This window comes from Oryctolagus cuniculus, chromosome 13 (genome assembly GCF_964237555.1).
Source record: "Oryctolagus cuniculus chromosome 13, mOryCun1.1, whole genome shotgun sequence".
In the NCBI taxonomy this organism is placed as follows: domain Eukaryota; kingdom Metazoa; phylum Chordata; class Mammalia; order Lagomorpha; family Leporidae; genus Oryctolagus; species Oryctolagus cuniculus.
In genome coordinates this window covers 17,321,255-17,343,717 of record NC_091444.1, presented here as the reverse complement: position 1 = coordinate 17,343,717, position 22,463 = coordinate 17,321,255, and the positions used below count along the sequence as shown (strand labels likewise).

The 22,463-nt window shown below is 60.4% G+C and overlaps 1 protein-coding gene across 2 annotated transcripts in view; it reads right to left on the bottom strand.

Annotated features, from left to right (window-relative positions):
• Positions 1 to 4,987: 4,987 nt before the first annotated feature.
• The window catches only part of PKP1 (plakophilin 1), a 36,849-nt gene continuing 19,373 nt past the window's right edge, over positions 4,988 to 22,463 (bottom strand). The window contains exons 1-13 of one of the 2 annotated variants that reach the window (XM_070054931.1): positions 21,479 to 21,632; positions 20,555 to 20,946; positions 18,061 to 18,205; positions 16,740 to 16,947; positions 15,843 to 16,020; positions 14,470 to 14,584; positions 13,547 to 13,702; positions 13,115 to 13,291; positions 12,260 to 12,413; positions 11,847 to 12,033; positions 11,428 to 11,512; positions 8,477 to 8,585; positions 4,988 to 6,709 (exon numbers count right to left, since the gene is read on the bottom strand). In XM_070054931.1, coding sequence (XP_069911032.1) covers positions 8,511 to 8,585; positions 11,428 to 11,512; positions 11,847 to 12,033; positions 12,260 to 12,413; positions 13,115 to 13,291; positions 13,547 to 13,702; positions 14,470 to 14,584; positions 15,843 to 16,020; positions 16,740 to 16,947; positions 18,061 to 18,205; positions 20,555 to 20,886 — 1,812 coding nt within the window. In that variant the 5' untranslated portion in view covers positions 20,887 to 20,946; positions 21,479 to 21,632 and the 3' untranslated portion in view covers positions 4,988 to 6,709; positions 8,477 to 8,510. Of the gene's footprint in view, positions 6,710 to 8,476; positions 8,586 to 11,427; positions 11,513 to 11,846; positions 12,034 to 12,259; positions 12,414 to 13,114; positions 13,292 to 13,546; positions 13,703 to 14,469; positions 14,585 to 15,842; positions 16,021 to 16,739; positions 16,948 to 18,060; positions 18,206 to 20,554; positions 20,947 to 21,478; positions 21,633 to 22,463 lie in introns of those variants that run through there. The other variant, XM_051821107.2, reaches the window with a different exon arrangement.

Below are 22,463 nucleotides of genomic sequence, written 5' to 3'. Positions count from 1 at the left end.
CCTGGGGAAAAGCCCCGGGTAAATGTTCCGCTTTTGTTCTAAACCGGCGCCTGCGTAGTAGCCAAGCGTGGTTGGTGGGGATGCGGGCCTGTGCTGACCCGTGTGCCTTCAAAGTCACGGTCACCACTACTCCTCCTCTGGGACTGTAGGTGGATTGTCAGTTACACAGATTGTTAAATAGAACTCAATGGGAAATGTAAAACTGAAAAATGTAACATTAAAGTTCACCTGGTAAAAGGGCCATGAGTGCATTTACAACGACAGAGGAAAGTCAGGGAACCTGAAGATCAATCAACAGAGATGAACTACACTGCGGAAGACAGAGCAAAAACAGGCACTCCATGGTCTGCGGGACGATATCAAAGGGTCCAACACACAGGTAATTGGAGCCCCGAGAAGAGAGAAGGAACAAAATGGGACATAAACATGATTGACAACACAGCGCCCCAAAGTCCTCCACCACGGCGAAAGACCTAGTGTGTAGGCCCAAGAAGTTCAGCAAGACACACGCAAAGACCACACTGTGTGCGTTCTGGTTGAAGACAAAGGAAAACGTCTCCAAAGCAGACAGAGATGAGAGCAAGAATGAGAAGCACCACTGGGTTCTTCCCGGAGACCCTGCAGAGCAAAGACAGCGAAACGGCAGCTTTTGAAGTTTTTTATACATAGACATGTGACTCAGCAGAGTCGCATATCCAGAGACAGTGTCCTGGAAGAAGGAAGGTGAAGATAAAAGCATTTAAGGACAAATGTAAGCAAAAGAACTCATTGCTTCTTGACCCCCCACACAAGAAGTGGCAGAGGAAACTCTCAAGACTGCAGGGAAACAGACCAGGTGGGGCTTTGAGTCTTCAGCAAGAAGAGAAAAGCGTCAGAGAGCTAAGGACTCCGGGGCTGGAGAGGGTGAGAATGGGCACCTTCCAGAGGAAGAGGTCGGCTCTGGCGTGTCTGTGTCCACCACTGCTGCTGGCCGCTCTCCCTGAGGTCTGCTCCTGTCCCCCGGGGAAACCTCAGACCCCCAAGTGCAGTGTGTGCACCCAAGAGGACCCAGAACAACACACGCAGGCCACTGTGGGTCACTGGCCCTGGGGACCTGGGTGCAGCCCCTTTCTGCACGAGGCATAGGCGGTGGGGGTGGTGGTGGGGGTGAGCAGCAGTGTGTGGACAGGCCCCCAGAGACAGAGCTAACGGGAAATGCTGATGTGCTTTCTCTACAGCTAATCACCAGTCGTGAGAGGCTTTGATGGACATCTAAGGAGTTTAGAACAGCACGTTGCATCGTGAGGACTTCCTGTGTGTGTGTGGGTGGCTTGTGGCTTTGGTCTCTTTGACTTTGGTCTCTTCATGTCCCAGTTGCTCCACTTCTGATCTGGCTCCCTGCTGATGGCCTGGGAAAGCAGCAGAAGATGGCCCAAGTGCTTGGGTCCGTGCACCCACGTGGGAGACCCAAATGAAGCTCCTGGCTCCTGGCTTCAGCCTGACCCAGCATTGGCCATTATGGCCATCTGGAGAGTGAAGCAGCAGATGGACGAGCTCTCTCTCTCCCTGTCTTTCCCTCTCTGCAATTCTGACTTTCAAAATAAATAAAGAAATAAATCTTAAAATTAGAAAAAAAAATGTTAGCGGAGATGGGTGGTGTAGGTTCTTGTCTTCGCGCAAGGTAGAATTCAGACGAGAGACAGAGAGCGGTGGTGAGCAAGGTAGCAAGGTTTAATGGGGTAAGGCATCCAGCTGGGACAGAATCAGAGAGAGAGAGGGTGTCCAGTCACTCAGACTGGGGAAAGCGAGGTCACACGGTTAAACAGAGAGAACACACCTGGCAGCCAGGCGGGCGGCTCAGCGGAGAGCTGAGTGCTGAGTGTGCAGTCTGTGTTCAGACTGGGGCTTATAGGGTAAGGGTTCAGTTCTCCCCGCTGTTTCTCCTTCCTCTCCTTCTCCTCCTCCTCCTCCTCCTCCTCCTCCTCCAGGACAAAGGGTTTGCAGAGTGTGAATTAGGGAAAATTCCTCCCAAGGTTTCACTATTCGGTGCCATCAGACAGGGAGGCCCAGCTGGCACTGGGCAGAGCAGCCTCCCCTAGGGCACCTGCCTTGGAGGAGGGAGGTAAAGTCTCATTGCTCGATGTTTTCGGGCCAGGTAACCTATCTGTGCTGAGCAGAGAGGATTCTCCTGGGGAGCTTTCCTTGGGGGGAGGCCCGAGACCACCTGGAAAGTTACTGGGGTCCGGGCAGGACTCTGAAGAGTAAAATCCTGGGCTGCTTCCACGGTGAGCTTCTGCAGATGTGGGCCCCTCTCATACACACAGGCTGATTTCTAACTTCCTATCTAAGATTATCTATTTGAAAGGCAGAGAGACAGATGGAGAGAGATCTTCCCTCCATTCATTACTCCCCAAATGCCCAAAACGGCTGGCACTGGGCCACACCAAAGTCTCAGTCCAGGTCCCCTATGTGGGTTGCAGAGACCTGAGAACTTCAGCCATTGCCGCTGCCTCCCAGGCCGGAAGATGGATCTGAGCGGAGTGGCCAGGACTCGAACCAGGCACCCTTGGTAGAGGCTGAAGGTACCCCAAGGGGTGACTTAGAGCTGCTCCAAAAGTCCACCCCATCCCCATGTTCTAACCCACCAGACCAGCGGACCCCGGACTGCTAACCCACACAGTGGCTTCTGGTATCTGACAGCGCGTGAATCAGAATTTGTTTATTTGTCAGCGTGTCTGCACACCCAGAGGTGCCGTCTCCTGGTACCCTGAGGTGCCAGGGTTTTGGTTCCCTGCAGACCTGATTATGCTCGGTGTCACCTCCATGGTGGCGCTTCGAATGCATTGGGGCTGGTGCACGGGAGGCCTGAGACACAGGCTGGGTTCTGCCCAAACTCACTACGTGAACCTGGGCGGCCGCTTTCTCTCTTGGGTGTCTCAGTTCCCCACCTACAAATTGGAGTTTAACAAATTAGAAAGAGGTTAAGATCTAACCAGAAAACGAGCACCCTAAGGCTTTGACAATGGAAGGTGTTATCATGTCTACTTCCGTCTCCAATGTCACTGTGGGACTGAAGGCACCACGCTCTGTCTCCTTGGGGGATACAGCCCTGGGCCCGGTTCCTTGCAAAGGCGACGGGAGGGGACAGCTTTGAGATTCAGGGACAGAGAGACCAAGGCGGCCTGGGCACAGGGATCTGAAGGCTCCCAGCTGCTCTGGTGCCTCCCAGGGTGGCCTGAACACCTGCTGCTGGACCCAACCCCCATCCCACGAGCCACTGCCCCCAGGGGCCAGAGGGGCCTGCCTGCTGTGGGCCAGGGGTGGCTGCGGGAACATCTCTGTAGCCCTTTGTCACTCCTACACATGACACACACCCACATCCCACACCAAATCCGGTTTCTTTTACCAGTGGTTATAATTTCCCAGCAATCACGCCCTACATGGGAATTCTGGCAAAGTGAGACTGAATCTTCAGGTTGCTGGCAGATGTGAGTAACAATGATGGCGAAGTTACACAACAGCCGGACAAACAGCAGGGAGGCCTGGGAACACGCTGGTGCGTTCCCGACGCCAGGCCCAGGCTGCTTTATGTAAGGTTTTGGAACAGGCCAAATTAACACGTGGTGTTAGAAGTCGGGACGCTGGATGCCAGGGAGGGGACAGAGGCAGGAAGGGGTGTGAGGAGGGTGCTGGGTGCTGAACGCTTGTGGAGTTTGGATTTGACATTTGACCCCACATCGTGGAGCCAGTGTGTGTTTTTCATGCACCCCAGGCCTTGTGTGCAAGGGAACCTCAAAACATTTGTGAAAACAGGGAATTAGGGACCCGCGCTGTGGCATAGTGGGTAAAGCTGCCACCTGCAGTGCCGGCATCCCATAAGGGCGCCGGTTTGAGACCTGGCTGCTCCACTTCTGATCCAGCTCGCTGCTGTGGCCTGGGAAAGCAGCAGCAGATGGCTCAAGTCCTTGGGTCCCTGCACCTGCGTGGGAGACCTGGAGGAAGCTCCTGGCTCCTGCCTTTGGATCAGTGCAGCTCCGGCCTGGCCATTGCGGCCAACTGCAGAGTGAACTAGCAGATGGACGACATCTCTCTCTGCCTCTCCTTCTCTCTCTGTGTAACTCTTAACTTTCAAATAAATAAATAAATCTTTAAAAAAAACCAGAGGATTAAAGGATACATTTATTTTGATGCAAAAAATAATTGACAGCTATGCATCGTGTTTTCATATTGCAACTTCCCCGAACTTTTTGAAGAATCTCTGGTATGCATAGATTTCAATATTTTTTAAATTTTGCACCAAAACTTCTTTTAATTCCATTTTCCCATGAACTTCCCGTGAAGTCCCCTTACATCTAGTGGCTTGGGCCACCACCTGCCACTGTCCTTTCCTGGCCATCTGTAGCAGGGGCCTTGCCAGGCAGCACCATCCCAGGCCAGGAAAACTCCCCTCAGCCCTTCCCGAGACAGCCCACCTGCACACCAGGTGCCCCCGACTCTCGGTGGCCACAGCCGTTGGGTCTGTACCACCCCCGGGAATTCGCTCCGTGTCCTGGCAGGTCCCCTGGGTGTTGAGGCTGGGGCCCGTGGCATCCTTCCTTTTTGTGGACCTTTAGCACCTGACGTGAACCCACAGACCCGAGCGCCTGGAACTTCACCCTTGAACTTCACCCTCGAAGTTCTCTTTCCTCCAGATAGCCCAGCTGGGTGGGTTTGAGCTTGGGGTGGTTTTGCCTTTACAAACTGCGTGACCGTGGGATCAGCTGTTCCTTCCCTATGCTTTTCTCGTCAAATAACAACAGCACTCCTGATGCCGCAGAGCTGGGGGGGCTTGGGGGGGGGTTGCTTGGGTGGGTGAGCGTGGAGCAGACTGAAGAATGGTGCCGTCGCTCTGTCCCCAGGGGGCGTTCTCAGTCCTCGCTTGGGTCAGGGCCGGGGAGAGCAGATCCTGGAAGTGAGTAGTCCTCTCATTGCTCAAAAGCACCCCCAAATAATCCACTGCTTGAAAAAATTCAAGACAACGCTAGCAATTTATTGATTTCCTATATTTCCAAAAAAGCAAATACATGGTATAACATACAGGGAAGCTGGGCTGGGCTGGCACAGGCTCTCATGCAAACACAAAGTGGCGGGGAGGACAGGCTATTGGGAAGCCCCAAGATTCCTCGCGGCAGCCCAGGCCTTCCTGCCCCGGCCCTCCCCGCACCCAGCCTGGGTCATTTGAGCCCCTGCCTGTCAGCCAGGTGCAGAGGTGGACTGGCAGTGGTATCCTCGCCCAAGAGGTGTGGGGTCTGTGTCACCTGGAGAAGCTGCTGGTGGCCAATTGCTGGGTTTGTCTCAAGCCTGGGAGAGCCCAGGGCCAGGGTGGGAACAGAGTCTGTGTCCCCTCTCATTTGTCTGCAGATCGGACCGTCGTGTTCTGGGTGTGGAATGTGGTCGTGTGAGGCCCAGGCTCAGCACCAGAGGACAAGGCTGCACCTGCCAGGTGCCCCGCCCCTTCCCAGTCCTCCTGAGTCCACGAAGCCGTCTTCCAGGCTGACTGCTGGGGTGGGAAGTGGCCTGGCCTGGGCTGAGTGCAGTCGGGAGGCGGAGGCAGAGGCCGAGGAGGAGCCAGCAGCAGCCCATGTCCGAGTGCAGAGGGACCTGGGCCTGTGCCACGGCGGGTGGGGGCTGGGGCAAGGACGCTGAGAGGGCTCCCAACGGGTTTCCTGGGAGGCTCCCCTGGGAGCCCTCCTGCTACTGCGCAGCTGCAAGGCAGGCAGGCTGGCTGGGGAGCAGGGCAGTGGGGCGTCCCCGGCTGGGACGCACGGAGAGATGCTGCCTTCCCTGGTCTAGTCAAGTGCCCCCGGATGCAGCATCGGGTTCAGGACAGCCTCGTGCGCTCCCCGCACCGGAAGCCGGGGTGGGTAGGATGCCCAGCCCCGGCCTGTTGCCCTGGCCGTTCCCTGAACGGCTCTTTGGCTTTCAGCACCACCTGGAACTTCTTTTTCCCCCGCAGCATCAGGACTCCAAGCCCCCTACCAGCCTCGCCCACGCGGCACCGGTGAGCCCCATCTTGCTGGCTCCGGCTCCCAGGGCCGTCCTCACCGCGCAGAGACAACACGATGGTCCCGGCCTCCCTGGGCCCCGCCCCGCGCCCGCCCCAGGCCTCCTGAGACTGCTGAGATCTTCCCATGAGATACAGGAGCCGGGCCGGCCTCCACCCTGCAAAGTAGCCTCTTGGGGAGGCGGCAAGCCCCAGCCCCAGGCCCAGGCCCAGCCCCAGCCCCAGCCCCAGCCCCAGCTCCTCTCCCCTCCTGCCGGGCACTGGGCAGTGGTGGGCAGCAGGCCTGCAGGACCTTGGACGGCCGTGAGCTGAGCTGCAGGGGCATAGCTTGCCTGGCTCTTGGAGTGGTTACGTGTCCAGGCAGCCCTACACACACACATGCACACATGGCACACACACATACACACACACACATACACACACACACACATATATATATACCGCTTCTTAGAGGAAGAGGCATTGACATCAGAAATAAGCCCTTTTGAAACTCAAGAAAACTCCTCCCTGCCCAGCCTCCCCACCCCCCACTGCCTGCCAGGTCCCCCTAGGAAAAAAAAAAAAGAATCTAAAAACATTTCCATCATCCACAGTCTTCAGGTCGCTCTGAACTTTTCCAAATACTGCACAGATGGACAGCATGACCCATCCGGCAGGGCCTGAGGTCTTCTCCACTGGGTCACGTCCCTGGAAAAGGACAAGTCCGCAGGTCAGCCTTCAGCGCGGGCAGCCCGCCACTGCTGCCATCCCTTCTTCTCCACTGTGCCCGGGCGTGGTCTGGCCCCAGACTAGTGTCCGGATCACCGTGACACACGCGCACTGCTCCTCTCCATTCAGAGGCTTGTCTGCTTTGGCCCTCCTGTCCAGTATCCCCTGCCCACCCTGCCCAGCGCTGAGCACCAAGATGGTGCTCAGTAAAAATCAGCTGAAAGGGGCCGGCGCTGTGGCGTAGTGGGTAAAGCACCACCTGCAGTGCCGACATCCCATATGGGTGCCCATTTGAGTCCCAGCTGCTCCACTTCGCATCCAGCTCCCTGCTCATGTGCCTGGGAAAGCAGGGGAGGATGGCCCAAGTCCTTGGGCCCCTGTACCCATGTGGGAGACCCAGAGGAAGCTCCTGGCTCCTGGTATCAGCCTGCCCTAGCCCTGACCATTGTGGCCATTTGGGGAATGAACCAGCTGTCTCTGTAACTCTGCCTTTCAAATAAATAAAATACATCCTTAAAAAATTGGTGTAGGCACTCTTCTCCCACAAACCCGTCTCATCTGCTGAAGCCTGATGCCTAGACAGGATCTGTGCTCCTGTTCAGTCTTTGGCTGTACCAAGGTTACAGCCCTCTCTGCCCACCAGGAGCCTCCCTGGGGCTGGGGTTGGGGACTGCCAGTGGACAGTCTGGGAGGCCATGTCCCCCTCTCCAGGTACGGCAGAGGGCTCTGTACCAAGACTGCCTCCGGGGGCCCTCGCTGGCTTTGATGATGTCTCGTGTAGCACCTGCTGTGGTGCTCAGCGCCCTGTATTGGAAGCACTTTGGGGTGCCAGGGTCATGGCACTGCAGGCGAAGCTGCTGCCTGTGACCACGCCAGCATCCCACATGAGCCCCACTTCGAGTCCCGGCTGCTCCGCTTCTGATCCAGCTCCCTGCTAATGTGCCTGGGAAAGCAGCGGAAGATGGCCCAAGTACTCCGGCCCTTGTTCCCAGGTGGAAGACTCAGATGGAGTTCCAGGCTCCTGGCTTAGCCCAGCCCTGGCCATTGCGGTCTTTTGGGGCTTGAACCGGTGATGGAAGATTCTCTCTCTCTCTCTGTCTTTCTGCCTTTCAAATAAATAAATAAATCTTAAAAAGAAACACTTCAGATGCTTTGTTGTAAAACACATCTGCCTGGACCTCATGCCAGGGCTACTGAGTCAGAGGGCTGGGGGTGGGGCCAGGGTGTGCAGTTTAGCAAGCGTCACAGGTGATTCCAATGAATGCTACAGTTTGCAAGCCTTGGTCATGCAGTGGTTCTGAATCATCACTTGGAAATCAGCTTGCTTGCACCAGGCACACGCAGACTGCAGAGTGGGTTATAAAAAGGACAAAGAGGAGGGCTGTGGATGACCAAGCTCAGAATGACACATTGAGTAACCCTAGTTATTTGTATTGTGTAATCACTGTGAACAGGCACCACCTGGATTGTGCAGTGCACAACCTACACCACAGCACCCAGCCATGTTGCCCAGACCCCCTGGCTCCTCTGATGCTCCTGGGATGTTGTATATCCCAGTGTCCTATGGTGGGACGGCTGGTGCTCCCAGCCAGCTGCCAACACAGTTCTTGTGTCAGCCAGAGCAAGGCAGTCCGCCAGGCCCACGGGTGCTTCTCTGTCCTGGGCCTGGCCCCTCTCGTGGAGCCTGGCTGAGGCCACCACAGTGGTTTTGGAGGCGCCCCTTGCCCGGGGGTGGTCGGTGCTCACCTGCCAGCTGAACTTGTGCGGCAGCCTCCTCTTCTTAGAACCTGGAGGTGAAGTTCCGGAGGCTGCTGGCCCCGGCCAGGGTCCCCAGCATGTTCCTGTCGAAGCCGTGCTGCAAGGGGACAGACGTCACCGTGTGACACCTCCTGGGGCAGAGCCGCGGGGTGGGGGGTGGGGCGCTGCGGGCTCGGAAACCCCACTCCCGGCGCTTCCCCGGGCTTGGGGGCTAAAGCTGGCCTCACTAAACGTGCAGCCAAACAGAATGCCGCTACCAGCCTCAAGTTCCCAAACGTGTGTGGACTTCCCCTGCGGCTTGCGGTTCCGGCTGTTGGACACCTTGAAGTCGGGCGCGAGAATGCAGCCTCCGCTCAGGGCTCTGCCAACAGATCCACAGCCAGCATCGCCCCAGGCAAGCTGGGGGGCTCCCCACTGACACGTGACGAGACACGGAGGATGTGCCTGGAGCTCCTCCAACCCAGGAGCAGGCGTGGTGCTGGCAGAGCGAAGCTGCTGTCCATTCACTAGTCTGTGCCCTGGCCTCTGGCCCCGTCTGAGCGCCTGCTGCCGATCGAGTCTTGTTCCTGTTATACAGCAGGTGCTCAATGCATGCTGCAGTGTGAATGAGGACCGAGCAGCTGTAGGTCTGGGCGCCTTTCAGAACAGGGCCCTGGTCCAGGCTGAGCCCGAGAGCCAGGTCAGCTGCGGCCGCACGAGGGGAGCCGTGGTTCACGGCCGGGCCCGACCATGCTCAGGCTTGTGTTATGAAACCTTGTTTTTTCAAGGCTGGCTGGCTGGCTCCTGTTGGCTTTGGCTGAATTTGGTGGGAAGAAGCCAGGAGTGAAAAGGCCTGGATCCCAGCCTGCCTCAGTGCACGGAGATGGATTCCTTGGACTCTGCCTCCCCATTCAGCATGATGGACACAAGCCACACGGCCTGCCTCACCTGTGCTCGGGACAACCCGGTTCAGGATGGGTAGGAGGGTGCTCGGAACAACAGCTGCTCCGGCCGGGAATCCGCCGGTACTGCTGCCCAGCCCCGCGCCGCCTGGGGATGCTGGGTCCCACAGGCCCTGCACCAGGTGTGAGTGTCCTGGCCTGCATGTGGTCTCTGAATTTGGGGGCGCGAGCTCTCCCCCATCCTCCTTGCCTGTCTCATCCTGCCCCGATTGTGGCGTTGTTGGCAACGCGCGCTCGGCAGTCAGATGGCCATTGCCACGGCTGTCACATCCTCTGGGCCATCCTGGACCATAGCGGTGTTCTGGGCCTCCCTCAGGACTGTCGAGCCTTCTGCCCCCAGAAGTGGCCACCCAGGATCCAGGCCCCCATCCCCCCATCCTCCTCCCCCTCCAGTCTCCCCTTCTCCTCTCACAACACGCACACTCGGGTCCTGTTTGCCTTTGTGTGCCCACCTTCTGTCTCCCTTCTTGCCCAGGTGAGCTGAGATGGGCAGCCTCCATCCTGTGCCCCCCACTGCTTTGCCCACTGTCCCGGGCTCCCCGGGGACCCCTGGCCTCGCCAGCACCAGCTCCAGGGCCTCTCCTGATCCCCCTCCTCCTCGTCCTCTGGGCAGCACTGGGAGCTGCTGCCCGCCCTTCTCAGAGCCTCTCTTCCTGCAAGGTCTCCCCCCCACCCCGCCCAGGCACCTTGCACAGGGCGTCCTGCTTCCTTGGCCCTTCTGCCTCCTGGGGCCCCCTTCACGCCTCTGCCCTTGACCCTCAAGATTTTCTACAGGGATGTGCTTCCTAACAACGGGTCCCATGCCATATCCCACATGGACTCCCGCCCAAGTCCCCGGCTCGCCCTCTCCAAATCGAGACCCTCTTCCCCCCGGCCTCTCTCCACCGGATCTGTTTCTGGCTGTAACATGTCCCGGGCTAGAAGTCTGCACACGGCCAGTGTTTCCATTCTGCTTCTCCGGCCTCCTGTCCTTTGCCCCCGTCCTCTCTGCTGCCTGCATCTCTGCCCAAGGGCGGCCGCTGCAGCTCAGTGATGTCTTACAGAACGACACTGATGGAGGCCTCTGTGCCCAACGAGGCTGGGAGGTGCTGAGGACAGAGGAGGGGCGAGAGGCACCCGCGGCTGCTGCAGGAGCCCCCAGGGCTCCGCACACTCTGCCTTGTTCCCTGGGGGAGGAATTCGTTTTGCTAGAATTGCTTTCAGCATCAGACCCTCTACCCAGACCCCTGCATGGCTCCCCCGTGCCAAAGGCACAGCACAAAGCCTGCGGTGTGAAACTGAACGGGTTGGTATCCAGCCGCGCGGAGCTTCCCAGCCCTGGCACACACCAGGCCCCAAAGGATGGGGCCTTTTGTCCTGTCTACTTCTCCATTTGCTGCTAAAGGACCCCACCCTGGGCTCCCACTCATTTCCTGGGTGTCCCGAGCCCTCTACATGCTCGGCACCCCTCCTACGTCCCGAGTCCAGGGACTCGGGCTGCACGTTGGTGGGATTCATTGTCTGCTTCTCGGACTCTGCCAGGGACAAAACACCTGCGGGGCCAACCCGCCTCTCCCTTCCTGGTCCACTTGAGTATCACCCAGCGCGGCTGGTTCATTTCATGACTTTAAGATGGCGAGAATGCAATCCACGTTTCCTAGAAACCGGACTGTGCATCTGATCTTTTCCGGGCCCAGCCGTGTGCTGTGCAGTCCTCTCTGGCCACGGTGAGCAGAGGCAGCCGTGGCTTGAAGGCAGCCCTATGGTCAGTTGGAGAGCAGCCGGCACCTGCTGTGTGCTGTGTGGCTAGGCTGTGAAGCACGGCGAGCTCCAAGATTAGCTGCATTTCCAAGGGACGTGGGTTGGGGGCGGGGGCAGGTTGAGGCGCATGCGCACGGGGAGCATAGCGGAGCCACACTATCAGAAGGGGCTGGGCCAAGGTGGGCAGGTGCGACGCATGCGCACGGGGAGTACAGGGGGAGATGCCCGGTCAGAAGCAGCCAGGCCAGGGGTGCTCACCTGTCTGAGGACGCCCTGCAGCTCCTTGTTGGACCACATGTCAGACAGGAGGAGCCGGGCAGCTTCCGCAGCCTTGGGCGAGGTGCTGGGCAGGTGGGAAGCACATTTGCAGGGGTGAGATTCTGGGAAGCGTGCGAAGGGACACCCCTCCCCCCTCAGGGGTGCAAGACTGGCACAGCGGGCACAGTCCCAGGCCCTGCCTGCCTAGAGGCACTCCAGGACTCTCCTGGGGCCAGGAAGCGGGGACGGGGGGGGGGTCCTGACGCTTTCTCCTGGGAGGAGAGAGCTCACGGGGAAGCAAAAAGTACCCCGGCTAAGAAGAGGGCCGCCTCTGTGCCCTCTGCAGCCTCCTCTCCCGCTAGAGCCTCCCCAGGCCCGGCCCCGCCTCCACAGGCAGGGCTGGGCGGGGCCGCGCGCACCTGCCGCGGCACAGGTTGACCAGGTTGTGCAGCACGTTGCCATTCAGGTACTGCTTGGCCATCTGCGGCTGCGAGGCCATCAGATTCCTCACGGTGTAGCAGGCCGACGACAGGATGTCTTCGGAGTTGCTGGTGTTGCCAGTGTGGCTGGTGAGGAGTCTGGTCACTTCTGGGAACACTTGGTTCCCTGGGGAAGGAGGAGGGAGAGAGGCTGCAGGTCAGGACGGCCCTCTGGGGCCCCGGGCGAGGCTCCCCCAACCCAGGGCTTGGAGACCCAGCTGGGCCCAGGGCAGACCTGCTCCCTGCCCCTGCTCTGCCCAGCTCCTCGCGCCCCTGCCCGGGCAGGCGGCCCCTCCTGCAGTGCGGGCGTGGTTGGCCGGCTCTGGGAGGCGAGCACCGTCGGGCGGCCTTACCCATGGCCCTGTGCAGCGCGGGGTGGCGGGACATGTTGCTCAGCAGGGAGGCCCCCGACCGCACCACATCCGAGTTGCCAGACTGCAGCAGGCGGGCGATTTGGGGCAGGCCCTTCTCCTTTAGCCCGATCAACTGGCTCATGCCGCTGGACATCTACGAGAAAAGGAGGTGGGGAGGCACTAGCCGGCGGCTTCCCAGCAAGCACCAGGCAGGCAGCAAGGCGGGGCTGCGGCGGACAGAGAAGGCAGGACCTCTCCTCTCTCATGTTGGAGGCCTGGCGGACACAGAAGTGTGCCCACACGTGGGCAGCTGCAGAGCAGCCAGGCGCACCTGTGCCTCCCCCTCCCTGAGTCTGCTCCGGGCTGGCCTGGGGGGCTCCCGGAGACCCCAGCCATAGGAAGTTCCTCCTCGGTTTGCCCCTGCCCTCTGCTCCGCAAACCCCTTTTGTCCTAAGTGAGGCTGAAGAACACCCGGCCGCTCCTCGCTCTGAGCTTGCTGCCTGCACACAGACCCCGGATCTACAGGCCCGCCTCTGCACCTGTCTGTGCCCACACCTTAATTCTCTACCTTGTGCAGTTCAACACGCGGGAGACCCCCCCTGCCACCACAAATACCTCCCAGGCAGAGCCCAGGGGCTGGCGCGGGGCCAGGAGCGACAAGGCCAAGGGGACAGAATCCCCTGGGCCCGACAGGGATGACCCTCACCATCCCCCAGGGCCTGGCCCACAGCCCAGCCTGCATGGCTCGAGAGTGAAGCTCCGTGCCAGTGTGCGTCAGACAGAGCCAGACAGGGGGCAGAAGCCAGACTTGAGGCCGGCGAGCTGGGGGCCTATGGAGGGAGGGGCCCCACTCACCAGGCCCTTGCTGGCCGTCAGGTTCTGCAGGGCGCCAGCACAGGCCTCCAGGGTGGCATCTTTCTTACTCTTGCCCATGAGGTTCAGGTAGGTGCGGATGGCATCCGAGTGGTAGAGCCAGCTGCTGCCCTTGGGGTTGCTCTCTTCCTCGGGGAGGGGGAAGTCGTAGTTGTTGTTCTGAGGACAGAGAGACTGTGGGTGGGCAGCCTGGCCCGGGCACAGCCCCAGCGTTCTGCCCCCGGCCCCCACCCTCACAGTCCCGACCTGGTAACACGGACTGGGGCAGGGCTGGCCCGGGCTCCGACAGGCCCAGGAACAGGGATCCTAGTGTGATCCCGAGGTTTACGGCTCCAGCATAGGCCTGTCCCCTCGGGCTGCCCGGTGCTGGGTGGCGGTGGTGGCGGTGGTGGCCTGGCCGGCCACAGCACTCACCATCATCTTGTCGCTCTTGTTGCTGAAGCAGCCAGTGGAGGACTTTTCAGTGTAGGCATTGCGTGCGTTGTACTCCAGCTGGCGGTAGCGCGTGGGCACCTCCGCGTCCAGGCGGTAGGAGAGGTTGTGCAGGATGCACATGCAATTCTCCACTGACTGCGGGGGGTGGGGGGGCAGAAGATGAGCTGAGCCCCCGCCCAGCCCCCGCCTGCCCAGCCCCTGCCTGGCTCCGGGCCGCCACCTCCCTGGAAGAGTTAAGAGAGCTGCAGGGGCCTCGGCTGCAGCCACACCCTCAGCCTGGAAGGGTCTCCCAGGCACGCGTCTGGGCCCTGGCTTTGAGTCCCGGCTCTGTTATTTCCTGGCCGCTTGAACTTGAGTTCCACTTCCTGTTTCCTCGGCTGTCAAAGGGAACTAAAGTCGCCTACCTTACCAGGCTTCTGGGAAGACAGGGCCTAGGGAGCACCTGCCACAGGGCCAGCCCAGAGGGGGATGCAACAGACGGAGGCCCCGTTTCTATCGCTGTGGATGAAGCACCCACGGGCGAACTGGGAACGGAAGACTCCACTTCTGCCTTCCTGCAGGAGCAGCCCCCAGGCCCGTACATTCCAAGTTCATCTCTGCCCTTCTTGCTCCCACTCGCCGTGGCCGGTTGTCAGCCTCCAGCCTCAAAGGGGGCTGTGTGCACAGCACGGGGAGTCCTGGGGCCTGTGCTCAGGGTCCTCCCCATGGCGTCTGGCCCATACTGGGGAGCGGACCGTGCTGTTTCCCACACCAAGGAGCTGTGCTGTGGGAGTGTGGGCCTTCTGCTAGGCTATGCTCCCGCCACGAGCTTCCCTTCCGGCCCTTCCGTGCTGCGTGTCCCAGAGTGCAGGGAGGTGGCCCTGCCGCCGGCTTTTCTAGCAGGCTTGGGGGGCATAGGTCACCTTGTCATCACAGCGGCTGGCAGCCACGCAGTTCTGCACGTAGGCCATCAGGGAGTCGATGAGCCCCACGTAGTTGCGCATGGTCTGACGCCCCGCGTCCGCTGAGCTCAGGTTCCTGGGGGGTGGGGAGGAAAGGGAGGAAGGTGTGGGAGGATGTGGGGGAGGCTGGAGCCGCGAGAGGAGAGTGGGGAGGAGACAGAGTGTGGGGGCGGGGGACACGCAGGTGGGCACAGGGAACGGGTGGAGGTGGCAGGTTGTGGGAGGAAGAGGAAGAGGAAAGGAGTGAAGGGGGAGGAAGAATGGGAGAAAAGGAAGGCAGGAAGCAGCCTTTAGCCAGTGTGGCACACGTGTCCCCAGGCCCATGACGCCTGTCGATGGCTGCACTGCAGCCGGCAGCCCGAGGCCCACCAGGAGCTGGCGCTCCTCCCTGGCTGCTCTCCCTGTGTGGGGCGCAGGAGCAGCTGGGGAACGGAGCTGCAGGCTCTGGCAGGGCACCTGAGGCATGCACACCCCGTGCACAGCCTGAGGTGTGTCCCAGCAGCAAGCTGAGCCCCGGGCAGTCTGGGCCCACGAGCCTGCAGCCCGTAAGCTCCTCATCACGCGTGTCCTGGCTTCTCATCACGCGTGTCCTGGGTTCTCACCTCCCTGGCCTCTCTGCTCCCTGCAGGCTGCTGCAGGAGGCCGCCAAGAGGAGGTGCAAGTCGAGACAACTTCAGAAACACACGCCAGCTGCAACCCCCCATGGCGGGACCGCAGGATTTGGGGATGACAAACCCCATTAGAGCGAGTAGGACCCGAAGGGGATCTGGCTCCATGGCTCCTCACTCGGCACCAGCATCCACCCCATCCCCCACTCCCCACCCCCCAGCTTGGAGAACAACCCGCAGCGACTGTGCCACACCCTGGTGTGGAACTCAGGAAACCTCGGGCAAGGCAATGCCATCTTCATGCCAATGAACGTGGCAAACAGCTTTCGCAGCGCAACCGGGAAGTGACTCATGAGCTGTCAATCAGCGCACTTTTGTCTAAAAGAAAGCTCTTCAAGATGGCACAAGAAATGCAGTTTTCGGTGGGGGGGGGGGGAGGGCTGGGAGGGGCAGCCTCCCAGTCTGAACCAGTCTGGCCCTGCAGAGCCAGGCGTTTGGATGTCTCAGAGTTCTAGTTCATGCCTGCCGCGCTCCCCACAGTGGGCGGCAGGGGCTGGAGGGAACTCAGCAATGCCTGGGTCCCCTCGTCCTGGCGCCAGGCCCTGCAGACAGTGCCAGGCTGCACGTGATGTCCGCCGCCCTGTCTCAATGTCAGCGGACGCGGGCTGCCTGCGAAGGGCCCGCAGCCGGGGCACAAAGAACCCACGTACTCCCCCCCGCTCTGACCTCAGGCAGCCCGTGGCGTTGAAGAAGACCTCGGGGTCCACCACGTCTCGGGACACGTTGCTGTTGCCGTCGCACCAGCCGGAGAAGGGGATGATGACGCGGTCGGCCAGGACGGGCAGGGCGTCGGCCACCAGCTCCTCCTTCAGCTCGTCGGTGGACGACAGGTTCCAGAGCAGCCCTGGGGGTCGGAGACGGTTGGCCCAACACAGGCCAGGCTGACGAAAAGCCAGGGACTGCACTACACTGCCTGTCTGGGCTCTTCCCGGTGGGCCTGGTCCATCAAACTCATTGTGTCCACTTGTTCCATGAGCACTCTGCTTAACGTGCCAACCAGACGGAGGGCCGTGGCAGAGTTCTCCGCCCAGGTGGAAATTACGCACGTGGCAAGTGACCAAACAGGAGCTGATGGATGGGCGCCTTCTAACAGAAGTGTCAGCGCCTGGGGTGTTCCAGCGCTCTTTTCCCCTGGAGGTGATTCCAGACCACAGATCTGCTGTGACTCTGTGCCTGCCTCATCCACCCGGTCCAACTTGAAGTCTTCGCGGTGACTTCTCTGGCTCTGTCCCCACCTCCAGTGCTGAGCATAGATCCCTAGCACGGGGTTAAGGCTTAAGACCTGCTAACCCCTGCCCTCCATCTGCCTGCCTCTCTCCCCAACAGATCCCAGGGCTTGCTGACAACAGATTCTCCCCCTTGCCCTCCAACTCCAAAAGACCCAGCTTCCCTGTGGGTGGGCACACCATTCAGGGTCACCATCTGGACACCACACCAGTGCCACCAGGGCCCCGGGACTTCAGCCCCAGGCCAGATCTGCACAGCTGTGCCTCGGATCTCGCACCCCAGCTGAGGGGCGTAGTCTCCTGCGACGCCCCTGCGCTCCGTGCTGGGGTGCCCTACCGGTCAGCTGCTTTTGGATCTCGGTGCTCCCGGTCCGCCTCAGGAGGCTGACGGCCTCGCGGATCCCGCCCTGTCTGCGGGTCTCCAGCTTGTTGGTGGCGCTCCTGAATACCAGGTTGCGCAGGGCGCCTGCGGCCGCCTGCTGAACGTTCTGGTTAGGGCTGCGCAGGAGGTCCACCAGCTTGCAGATGCCGCCCAACTGGTAGACCTGGTGGAAGAGGGGCCATGTGGCCCGGTCAACAGAGGCGAGGCTGATCTGGTCAGGGTCTACTCACACAGGGGCCAAAAAGGACTTTAGTCCAAAAACACCCGGGTCAACCGAAAGGAATAAGCAGCATGAGGTCACAGGAACCGAGCCAGACCCGGAGCCGGAGACCTGAATTCAGATCCCGGCCCCCGTGCCCTGGCTGGAGACCATGCACAAGTCACTCATTTTCCCTGAGCCCTGTGTGGCAGGGGAGATCAGAGGGAACGTGGACATAAACACACTTCAGAATCCAAGCAGGGGACTGGCATTGCAGTGCAGGGGTTGAAGCATCGGTTTCAGTCCCGGCTGCTCACCTTCCAACCCAGCTCCCTGCTAGTGCACCTGGAAGGGCAGCAGGAGATGGCCCACGTGCTTGGACCCCTGCCACCTGCATGGGAAACCTGGATGGAGTTGGCTCGGTTTCAGCCTGGCCCAGGTCCAGCCATTGCAGCCATTTGAGGAGTGGACTAGAGGATGGAAGATATCTCTCTCTCGCTCTCTCTCTCTCTCTTTCCTTGTCACTCTGTCTTTCAAATCAATAAAATAATTCTTAAAAAAAGAGAAAGGAAATTCCAAGCTGAACACCGCCATAAGGGAGACGCACCCACGGAAACCCAGGCTCCTATGGTACACAGTCGGATGCAAACTAACCCTGGCCCCTGGGCAGCCCACTTATGGCACCACCTCCCTGAGCCTGCAGGCGTCTTCCCTGGGAGGTGCCCACAGGCTGTTTGCCTCCATGAGATGGTGACTGGGAGGGAGCTGATGCGTGGGGCACAGCCATGCTCTTTGGCAGAATCTGAGAAAGCGGATTTCTGATGCGCTCACGGAGTGACAAGACCAAATGCACCTGCTGAAGTCCTCTCACCCAGAGGCCTTTGCTCTGCACAAGAATAAGGTGCCCAGCTTCAAGCTTGGGCAATGCCAACTCCTTGCCCCTGGCTCCTGGGCAGGGTGGGAAGAAATCACCTGCAAATCCCACCCCCCACACACCTCTGTCTCTGCATGTAGAGCCAGGCTGGCACGCCCAGGCCCTGCCAGGCTCCCCGAGGAGGAAGGGGTGCAGCTGGTTACCTGCTGCTTGGCGGATTCATCCTGGAAGCAGGTGTGCTGGATGTAGTAGGCCCCGATGGCCTGGTACTTCTCGTCCTGGGAGCTCAGGTACTGCACAGCCTTGGGGATGGTCAGCCCACTGCACTCAATGTCCTCGCTGCAGATCCTGCCAGGAACAGGCGGGGCGGGGGGCAGAGGGGGCACAAGTGAGCAGTTACAGGGTGCGTGGGTGCCCTGGGGAGGGGCCCCAGAATTTCTCCTTGCACACCCAGCCTCGTGTGCCCACTGTGAGCTAGAACAAGGCAGCCCCAGGCCCACCTGGAGAGCGCCTGTGGGACAGCTCCTCTAGGGAGGAAGGGCTCACCCACTGGATCGCCCCCCACGTGGAACACAGGCTGTGGCCAGGCCCTGGTCGCGGGCCAGTGTCCCAGCAGGTGGCACTGCCTTGTGGGAAACTCTGCGCCATTCCCTGAGGTACGTGCCCACCCACACTGCCATCTCTCATGGCATTGGGCAAGTGGAAGAGAATGGCTTGAGCCCATCCATTCCTCCCTCCGTGCCCAAGTCCAGCTGGCTCTTCTTGCACAAATGTTCTCCCCTCTACTCCTTCCCATCCTCATGGTCACCACTTTCCTACTTTTTTTTTTTATTTTTGACAGGCAGAATGGACAGTGAGAGAGAGAAAGACAGAGAGAAAGGTCTTCCTTTGCCGTTGGTTCACCCTCCAATGGCCGCCGTGGCCGGTGTACTGTGGCTGGCGCATCGTGCTGATCCGAAGCCAGGAGCCAGGTGCTTCTCCTGGTCTCCCATGGGGTGCAGGGCCCAAGCACTTGGGCCATCCTCCACTGCACTCCCGGGCCACAGCAGAGAGCTGGACTGGAAGAGGGGCAACCAGGAAAGAATCCGGTGCCCCGACTGGGACTAGAACCCGGTGTGCTGGCGCCACAAGGTGGAGGATTAGCCTATTGAGCCACGGCGCCGGCCACCACTTTCCTATTGATCACAGTCACTGTCAGGGTGACCAAGGGACCCCTGCAACTGGCTCTCTTCTCCAAGCTCCCCTTGACCAGGCAGCTGGTCCCCAAACCCTGTCCACTGCACTGTTTGTTCCCCAGCTCAGAAACCAGCAGCCTGCATACTGCAAGGCCAAGTTCAATCTACTTAGGCTGATATCCATGGGCGTGAAGCACAGAAAATGGTGGACAGCCACCAAGCAGAAATGTCGTGTTTTAACCCCGGGGTCTGGCTCCACTGGGGTCTTGCACGTTCCTCAGCCCCAGCCATGTCGCTCCCCCACAGCGCCCTGGCTGGGTCTCAGGCTCACTTGACCGTGGCCTCAGGTCGTGCTGGAGTCCCATGCCCATAGAGCTTCCCAGGGAAGGGAAACCCTGGGCCCCCCTGGTGTGAGGTCACAGGCTGCCCTTCCCCCTGACTGTGGCCTGCACCCCAACAGAGAGCGAGGGCCCCTGAGGGCAGGGGCACATAGCCCTCCCCTGCTACCTGTCCTCGGCATTTATGGAAGGAGTTCCTTCCTCTTTGCTAGTAGACTCATACTTTGCCATAGTCGGTGCTCAATAAACGCTCATGGTTTTAGCTACAGCAACCTGACTTCTGGGAAAAGCACTCCAAGGGCAGAGCTGTCGGATGTTGGCTTAGGAGCACCCCCGCCCTACATCGACTGTCAGCCAGTACCGGCCAGTCCAGCGTCCCCTCTTGTCACTCATCCCCTCCATAGGTCACTGAGAGCCCCACTCGGGGCCAAGAAACCAGGGTCAGGGGCGGCTCCGGTCATTCTCCAGGTCAGCTTGGGGCTGTCCTGCACGTGGCTCTGTCCCCTGCACTCACCAGAGGCGGCACGCAGCAGAAGCTCAGGGGTTGTCTGCCCAATCAGGGGTGCCAAGCACAAGACCCCGGGCCCCCGGCTGCTCCCCAGTGCCTGTGGCTGTCCATGGGCACCCAGGGGTCTCCTTCATCCCCACTGGCCGCTGGCCGGTCAGCATTTGCGGGAGGAGGTGTAAGCTGCCCCTTAGCGCCGGACCACGCCCTCACTGTCCCAGCAGTCCTTTGGACTCCCCCGTCTGATAACAAGACCGATGACTCATTCTATCCCCCATAGTCTCCACCAGGGCACATTTCTTTGCTCTTTGGCACTTGGATGGAGAGCAGCACGCCTGAGATCAGAGCTTCTCCAAGGCCAGCGTGCACCGCCCCGCTATCGCCTGGAGGGGGCCCTCTTCCGGTGTCGCTGAGTCAGCAGCTGTGGGCAGGGCCTGGTAATAAGCGTTTCTACCACTCCCAGGTGAGGCTTAGCCTGCTCATCAGAGGAGCGCACTTTAGGTGGAGTCTGACTCCGCTTCACAGCGAGAACTCCCCGAGGCCAGAGGTCTATGAGGCTGGGGCCTCCTGGGACAGAGGCCATGTGTCTCCCATCATCCCAGGACCCCACGCAGATGCAGCCAGGCTGACGCTTGGCCCCCTGGCCCAGCCCAGCCCAGCTCAGCGCAGCAGCACTCACTTGGAGCTGGCCCTTGAGTGGCCGAAGGACAGGTCCTTGTTGCAGATGGTGGGCACACACACCGGGTCCTGCTTGGAGGTGCAGGAAGGCGGGCGCACAGGGCACTTCTTGGTGGTCTTCTGACCGCTGCAGGTGCTGTAGAAGCTGTAGCGGTTCTGGCTGGTCTTTTGGCCCTTGCTGCCGAGCGTGCCCTTGCGCAGGGTACCCCGGGGGTCGCAGTAGAGGTCAGGTTCGCTGCGGCTGGCCTTGATCTTCTGCATGAAGCAGATGTCGCTGCCCGCGCCCGTGGTGTTGTAGCTGCCCCGGGGGTAGTGGCGGCCCCAGTTCTCCATCTGGCTGTAGGAGCTGAAGCGCCTGTTGTCCGTCTCCCGCTTGAGGGTCCCATTGTAGATCTGGCCAGGGGAGAAGGAGAGTGGCTCAGTCAGGATTCTGGACTGGGGGGCCCTGGGGCCCTCGCCTAGCCCCCACAGCACTGGCTTAGAAGGGGACGGTGCAGGCGAAGAGCATCGGGTACCAGCTCAGTGCAGGAAGGGTGTGGGAGGTCCCCAGAGGAGAGGGGCCTTCCAGCGGCCGCTTGGTAGGGGAAAAGTGTGAAACTGGGACTTGAGCCTGTTTCTTCATGCCCTTGCCCTGTCACCCTGGGCTGTTGCGACCCCAGGAGCTCCGGACACAGTCAGCCTTCCTTGGGCACTGTACTCAGTGCTAGGAAACTTCTGTTTCCCCACCCCCACCCCAGGACAAGCAGTAAATGGGAACAAGTCCCCTGCAGGGAACCCCACGGAGGCCAAAGAGGGACCCTGACCGTGCTCCTGCTTCTAGCGCCCCCTGCGGGCTAGTGGCTGCAGAGCGGGGTGCAGGGATGAGGGAGGGGGGCTGGGCAGAAGTGATAGCGGGTGCCCCTCCCCGGGCTCTGTGTGAGCCCACCTGTGGATCGAGCCTGCCGCAAGCAGCCTGCAGAGCCGGGCCTCGGTGGGAATGTGCTGGGGAGCGCTGTCCGAGGAGCCCTGACACTCCCAGGAGTCTGCAAGCCGGTGGGTCTGGCCTGCTGGGACTTGTTCTCGTCCTACAGGCTTAGCCCCGAAAACGTCTCCACACAGCTGCTGAGCCGGGCCTCGCCTCTGCTGGGATGAGCCGGGGCCAACTCCAGCAGCCTGGTGCCTGCCCGCCCCACCCTGAGTGTGAGTGTGTGTGCGTGTGTGTGTGTGTGTGTGTGTAAGGGAGGTAGGTCATTAGGCAACTGGGTAATTCCCCTCCACACCAGATCGAGCCACCCAGGCCTGGGGAGAGTCTGGCCTTCAGCCGGACCCCTTTTATCCAGGCAGGGAGACATACAGGACAGGTAGCAGCCATGGGCCAAGCACCCAGGAGCCAGGGTCTCAAGCCACCTGTGAAATGTGGCCACACACTGCTCACCTGGGCAATTCACCCACATGCCCAGCTGTGTACTCAGGTGGGCACAGTTTTCTTCCTCAACGGGGTCACACCAACCTACTTTGAAGGACACTGGTACGTGGCTGTTGGCAGGGAACAACAGGGCAAGAACCAGGCGGCGGCCAGGGAGCCGGGCAGTTCTCTGAGACTTGGACATGGTGTGGGCGTCTTGCAGGTTCCATGTAAAATAAGCAGTCAGCCGTCCACTGCGCCAGCCCAGGGTCACTGCCTCTCCTCCTCCCAAGGGGACCAGGGGGCACACGGCACATGGGAGGGGAAGCTGGGGGCTCCAAAAGGCTGGCTAAGCCCTCGGCAGAAATACAACAAGGAGTTTCCTTGTTCTGGTCAGCGACACGCCCAGACCTCGGCTCAGACGCCTGCCGGGGAGTCCAGACGCTGGCCTGGCCCAAACCCAGGGAGATGCCATCAGCTGAGCCCCACGGGCTTTGGACTCGGCTCCCCTGAGCTGGGAAAGGCA